The sequence below is a fragment of the Eleutherodactylus coqui genome, chromosome 8, assembly GCF_035609145.1.
Source record: "Eleutherodactylus coqui strain aEleCoq1 chromosome 8, aEleCoq1.hap1, whole genome shotgun sequence".
NCBI classification, from domain to species: Eukaryota; Metazoa; Chordata; class Amphibia; order Anura; family Eleutherodactylidae; genus Eleutherodactylus; species Eleutherodactylus coqui.
The window spans coordinates 38573181-38579180 of record NC_089844.1 but is presented as its reverse complement, the minus strand read 5'-3'; the positions used below and the strand labels follow the sequence as shown (position 1 = coordinate 38579180).

The 6000-nt window shown below is 45.0% G+C and overlaps 1 protein-coding gene across 1 annotated transcript in view; it reads left to right on the top strand.

Moving 5' to 3' along the window:
* The first annotated feature begins 261 nt into the window (after nucleotides 1–261).
* Nucleotides 262–6000, top strand: part of ADCY10 (adenylate cyclase 10) — an 86964-nt gene continuing 81225 nt past the window's right edge. Inside the window, exons 1-3 of the mRNA XM_066577789.1 lie at nucleotides 262–400; nucleotides 2751–2861; nucleotides 5389–5404. Coding sequence (XP_066433886.1) covers nucleotides 262–400; nucleotides 2751–2861; nucleotides 5389–5404 — 266 coding nt within the window. The remainder of the gene's footprint in view (nucleotides 401–2750; nucleotides 2862–5388; nucleotides 5405–6000) is intronic.

The following is a 6000-nucleotide window of genomic DNA, read 5'->3' as shown; positions in this document are numbered from 1 at the left end:
AATAAAGGAGTTTTTTTTACCATTTACTATTGCAATTGCCATCTCGCCCCACGTCGCTTCCCCCTACCGCCACCTTCGTCACCTTTATAACAGCGTTTGGTCATGTGACACAGTCTGGTACGCCATAGCGGTCAGTGGCAATGAGGCAATTCATTGCCCTTAGTAAAGATGGCCTCTTCCCACCTGTATTAAACAGTTGTTTGCTGTTGCCATAGAAACAGGACTCAACCTGTCATCTGCCATAGACTTCCCTGGATAAAAATGGAGGAGGAAACCGTCCTATCTACGCTCGGGAAAGTAGCGGCCCACGTGCCGGATCTAGTTATCTACGGGAATCCAGGGAAAAAACTGCCATGTGTTGAGGATTTCCATGGGGTCCTAATATTTGCTGATATCTCAGGTAACCTGGGGAGATATACAGTTGTGGGGCCGTCTGAAACTGTATCACACATGATAGGCTTAGATATATCAGCTCAGCAGACAGTAATACATTAGGATTAGATACATCGCCTCAGCCTGATTAAAAAGCTTAGATACATTAGAGTTTATTTAGGCCTCTTTCACACGAGCTACAAAATCTCGCTACAAAACGTGTACATGTCAGGCCGCATCCACACGGGCAATCTTCTCGCACGGTTTTGTTGCGATGCGTCAGAGCTACAAACCGCATGTATGTGAGGCTCAGGGATTCCAATGGGTTGTTTTACATGAGATGTTTTGTAGCCTGAAAGAACCCATTGGAAACCACGTGCCTCACATACATGCAGTTAGTAGCGCCGTCGCATTGCAACAAAATTGCACCAGAAAATCGCCTGTGTGGATGCGGCCTGACATGCATACATTTTGTAGCAAGATTTTTTAGTCTGTGCAAAAGAGGCCTAACTTGCAAGGCGTTTCGCACTGGTGAAATTAATCCCCGCACCCATGACAAAAACATGGTGGGCTACAGAAAGTAGGCCAGTACCACACTCTTAGGCAAGCCGTCAAAAAAAAGAAATCTGCCGTTGTTGCCCATAGCAACCAATCACAGCGCAGCTTTCATTTTACCTCAGCAGTATAAGAAATGGCAACCAATCACAGCGCAGCTTTCATTTTTTATTCTGCTCAGATAACATGAAAGCTGCACTGTGATTGGTTACTATGGGCAGCACACCCTTATGAAAGCTGTCTAAGAGAAAATCTTTGTTGCCCATAGCAACCAATCACAGCGCAGCTTTCATTTTGCCTCAGCAGTATAAGAAATAACAACCAATCACAGCGCAGCTTTTATTTTACCTCAGCAGTATAAGAAATAACAACCAATCACAGCGCAGCTTTCATTTTATCTCGGCAGTTAAAAAAATGATCAACCAATCACAGCGCAGCTTTCATTTTACCTCAGTAGTATAAGAAATAGCAACCAATCACAGAGCAGCTTTCACATGATAGGCTTAGATACTCCGACTCAGTGAGGGCTCGTTCACAGGGCCGTATTTGTGCAGCGTATCGTGTGATTTCAATGGGTTCATTCACGAGTGTATTTTTGATATGACGTGCAGGAAAAAATATGCGGCGCATCCTATCTTGTGCGTATCTGCACACTGCAAGAGCCTATTGAAATTAATGGGGTCACATAAATGTACGCATTTTTTGTGTACACAAACACGCCAGAGTGGGTGAACTGCAGGGTTGTAAGCGCATCTCAGGCACGTGGCGTGTCTGTGTGGCCGAACTGCGCTTACACCAGTGTACACCCAGCCTTACACGCATTAGATACACCAGCTCAGCAGACAGTATCAGTCATGATGTGCTTAGAAACGCCACCTCAGCATCCAACTGCTATACCTTGTTCATACAGCACAATCTGAAACGCCAAATCTGCGTCCCACGTATTTCGGAATCTGCACCGCAGTTTATACGTCACAGATTTTTTTAGTACACGGATTTGAAATCCAAGTTGTGAATAAAAAGGTCGCGCTCCATTACTTCTTGATGCAGATTCCGTGCAGACTCCGGTGAAATCTATGTCCGGCTACTGGACCATGGATTACTAGTAGAGATGAGCAAGTATACTCTCCAAGGCACATTACTCGAGCGAGTAGTGCCTTAGCCGAGTATCTCCCGGCTCGTCTCTAAAGATTCGGGGGCCAGCGGGGGGCGGGGAGGAACGGAGGGGAGATCCCTCTCTCTCTCTCTCCCGCGCCGGCCCCCGAATCTTTAGAGACGAGCAGTGAGATACTCAGCTAAGGCACTACTCGCTCGAGTAATGTGCCTTGGAGAGTATACTCGCTCATCTCTAATTACTAGCACTGAATGGGGATAATCCGCCTCAGGGTTCAAGCAGATATTAATGATATAAAAAACTGTCGTACGAGCGCGCCGGAGTCACACAGGCGTAAGAGCATTTATGCACGCATTTGTGCCGCAGATTTGCGCAATGGACATTACGAATTTGCGTGCACAAGTGTGTGTTTTATTGTACCTTTTGCAAGGTAATCGCAACCATCCTCCTATTCATTGAAATGGGCAATTGAGTTAAAGAGTTCAATACGCTATTTTTGTGCGCAATTGTGCAGGATAATAGAGCATGCTGCATATTTTTTGTGCGAAAGCAATGTGTACGTAGAATATGCATATGTGTATGAAGCCGTTGGAACGCATAGGTTCTATTTACTTTGTATTGTGCGCAAAAAACGCTGCGCAAATACGTTCGGCCTAACTCTACAGGTTGTGGAGGTCGCTTCATTGAAAACCAAATTTCTTTCTTCTAGGTTTTACCGCCTTAACTGAAAAGTTTAGCAGCACCAATAAGAAGGGGTACGGTGCTGACCAATTAACCAAGACCCTAAATAGTTACATGGCGGACATTGTAGATCGTAAGTGTGAAAGTATTAGGGTGATCTATTACACTTGTTATTCAAAGGGTTAATGTAGAATCCGAAGCTGTTGGAAACAGCGTGTCCTAGATGCTCAGGAGGGGGAGGCTGAGGGTTTCCTGGAGAACATATTAAGTCCAAATTATATCCAAATTTTTGTACTTCGTATCAAAGTAGCATCATATTGTGCATGATCAAACTTTTTATAGGGTGTTGTCCACAGTGATTGGGCTATTATAGACTTCTTTGTTCTACTTTTGGCAATGAAAACTCTTGTGAGTGGGCCAGTTCCTTCAGAAGGGCTAAAGAATAAGACTATCTTAGCTATTTATGAATGAATAGCTAAGCGCTATCTGTAATTTGCTGAGCGCTCAACCAATAGCTAAGCACGAGCTGCTATTGGCTGAGCGCTGAGCCAATCAGCACAGCACTTTCAGAAGGCGGGGATTTTTAGTGTCGGGGAGCCAGCAGGAGGACGCATCTGAGCGGTGGAGAGGTGAGTAATTTTTTTTACCACTTATTGATGCTTTTTGGGGAAGGGCTTATATTTCCAGCCCTTCCCCAAAAATCATACTGCAGGGTTTGCTACAGACCACTGCTTTCAATGGGACTGGCAGCAGCGCCAATCCCATTGAAAGCAATGGGATAGCATGCTGCACTTCTGCCACAGCTGTGACAGCTGTGACAGCTGTGGCAGAGGACTCCTTCATCCCCGCGGTCCCCGTGGGGATGAAGGAAACTCCTGCCACAGCTGTGACAGCTGTGAAAGCTGTGGCAAAAATCCACGGCATCCTCCATATCTTTTTAATGGGGCTAGTACTGCTGCCGCTGGCCCCATTGAAAAGACTGGCGATATCCCGGTCCTATTTCGGCGTCTTTCTTGTGCTGCGAGGTGAGAGTTTTCACGTGCTCTCGCAGTGCAAGAAAGAAAATATCGCCAGTGGGTGTGAGCTCTGAGGCTAGGTTCACACGGGGCGGATTTGCTGCGGCTTTGCTGCGGTTTTCCATTGCATATCCGCACTGCGGCAAAACCACTGCGTGTACAGTGCAATGCAGCGCAAATGTGTTTGGCCAAAAAGCTGTTCTCACAGGACGGAATTTCTCCGCACTGCTGCAGTGCAGAAATGCTGCTGCGGCGTGGTTTTGAAATATGCAGGATGTCAATTCTTTAGAATTTTCCGCAGCACTTTTTTGCTCATAACCTCCATGCACATGGCAAAATCCACTAAAATACGCTGCAAAAGTAAAAACGTTGTGGAAAAAAACGCTTGGGGATTTTTTGAGCCGAAAAAGCAGGCCAAAATATGCAAGAAAATCTGCAAGCCAAAAAAAACCTTTGAAGCGGTTTTGCCGCAACAGCAGAGCTTCTGCGGCATAACTGCAACGGAAGAACCGCAGGAAACCGCCATGTGTGAACCTAGCTTTACAGATTTTGCATTGGGGCCTTGAAGATACACCTGTAATCAGTAACAGGAGACTTCGTTTTTCAACAGAGTTTGATTGGTGTGGGTCTCTCCCACCGATCATTCAGCTGTATGTAGAGGCAGTGACATTTGCCATACACATGTTCGTGTGCCAGGTATTGCAGCTTCCACCCATTGACTTAAAACGACCAAATTGCCATGCTAGGCACAGTCAACTTATCGGCAAGTGTGTTGGGAGTTAAATCCCTATGATCAAATATTAGTGGCCTATCCTAATACACAGCAATAACTTATACAATTTGACCAAGAACAAACTGTCAAACGAACATTCAGTGTGTCCAAGTTTCACATACAATTGCCTTTTATAGTAATTTATTCCATGTTTCTCAACCATTTGTCACGATAGTCACCATTAACCCCTTAATGACATGGCCTATTTTGGCGTTGAGGACCAAGCGATTTTTTGGTATTTTTCCATCTCCATTTTTCAAAAGCCATAACTTTTTTATTTTTCCGTGGCCGTATAAGGGCTTGTTTTTTGCGTGGCGAGCTGTAGTTTTTATCGGTGCCACTTTTGGGTACATAGACAATATCGTAAAATTTTTTTTTTTTTTTTTATGATAACAGGGAGAGAAAATGCATCAATTCTGCCATAGATTTCTTTTTCTTTTTTTTACAGAGTTAATCATGCAGCATAAATGACACAATAAATTTTTTCTGCGGGTCGGTACGGTTACAACGATACCAAAATTGTTATATTTTTTTTAGGTTTTTACACTTTTTTGCAATAAACCCCCCTTTTTTTGGAAATCTTTTTTTTTACTCTATAGCTGCATTCAAAGTCCTGTAACTTTTTTGTGTTTTATGTACGGATCTCTATGAGGGCTTATTTTTTGCGAGACGAGCTGTAGTTTTTATTGGTACCATTTTGGGGAATGTATGGCTTTTTTGATCACTTTTATTGCATTTTTTGGGAGGCAAAATGCTAAAAATTAGCATTTTGCCTCGGTTTTTTAGCGTCTGAGTAATGTGCTTTATCCGAGTACCTCCCCGCTCGTCCTGAAAGATTCGGGGAGCGCCGCGGAGCGGGGAGCTGCAGGGGAGAGCAGGGAGGAACGGAGGGGAGATCTCTCTCTCCTTCTCTCCCGCCCGCTCTCCCCTGCTCCCCGCCGCAACTCACCTGTCAGCAGCGGCGCTCCCCGAATCTTTCAGGACGAGCGGGGAGGTACTCGGATAAAGCACATTACTCGGACGAGTAGTGCTTTACCGAGTACGTTCGCTCATCTCTAGTCAATACCCAATATGTGGGGTTTTAATTTTTTTCCCCTTTTTTTATGCTAATATTAGAAAAACCATAAAAAAAGGGGGGTTTTTTACTTTTTTTTTTACATTTTTCTTTTTTTTACGTTTTTATTTTCTTTTTTTACACTATTTGAGTCCCTCTGAGGGACTTGCAGCAGTATGCCTATGATTGCTGTCATAAGGCATGGCAGAGCTACTGCTCTGCCATGCCTTATCGCTTGTACAGCGATTATAGGCACAGGCAATACAGGACGCAAGTGTCTGGCGTCCTGTTGCCATGGCGACAGGCCGGGCTCTCGCGATGACATCGCGAGAGCCGGCCGGAGACACAGAAGGAGCGCGATCCCTCTGTGAACTCTTTCCCTGCCGCAATCTACTTAGATCGCGGCAGGGAAGGGGTTAACAGCGGGGGGCGCATC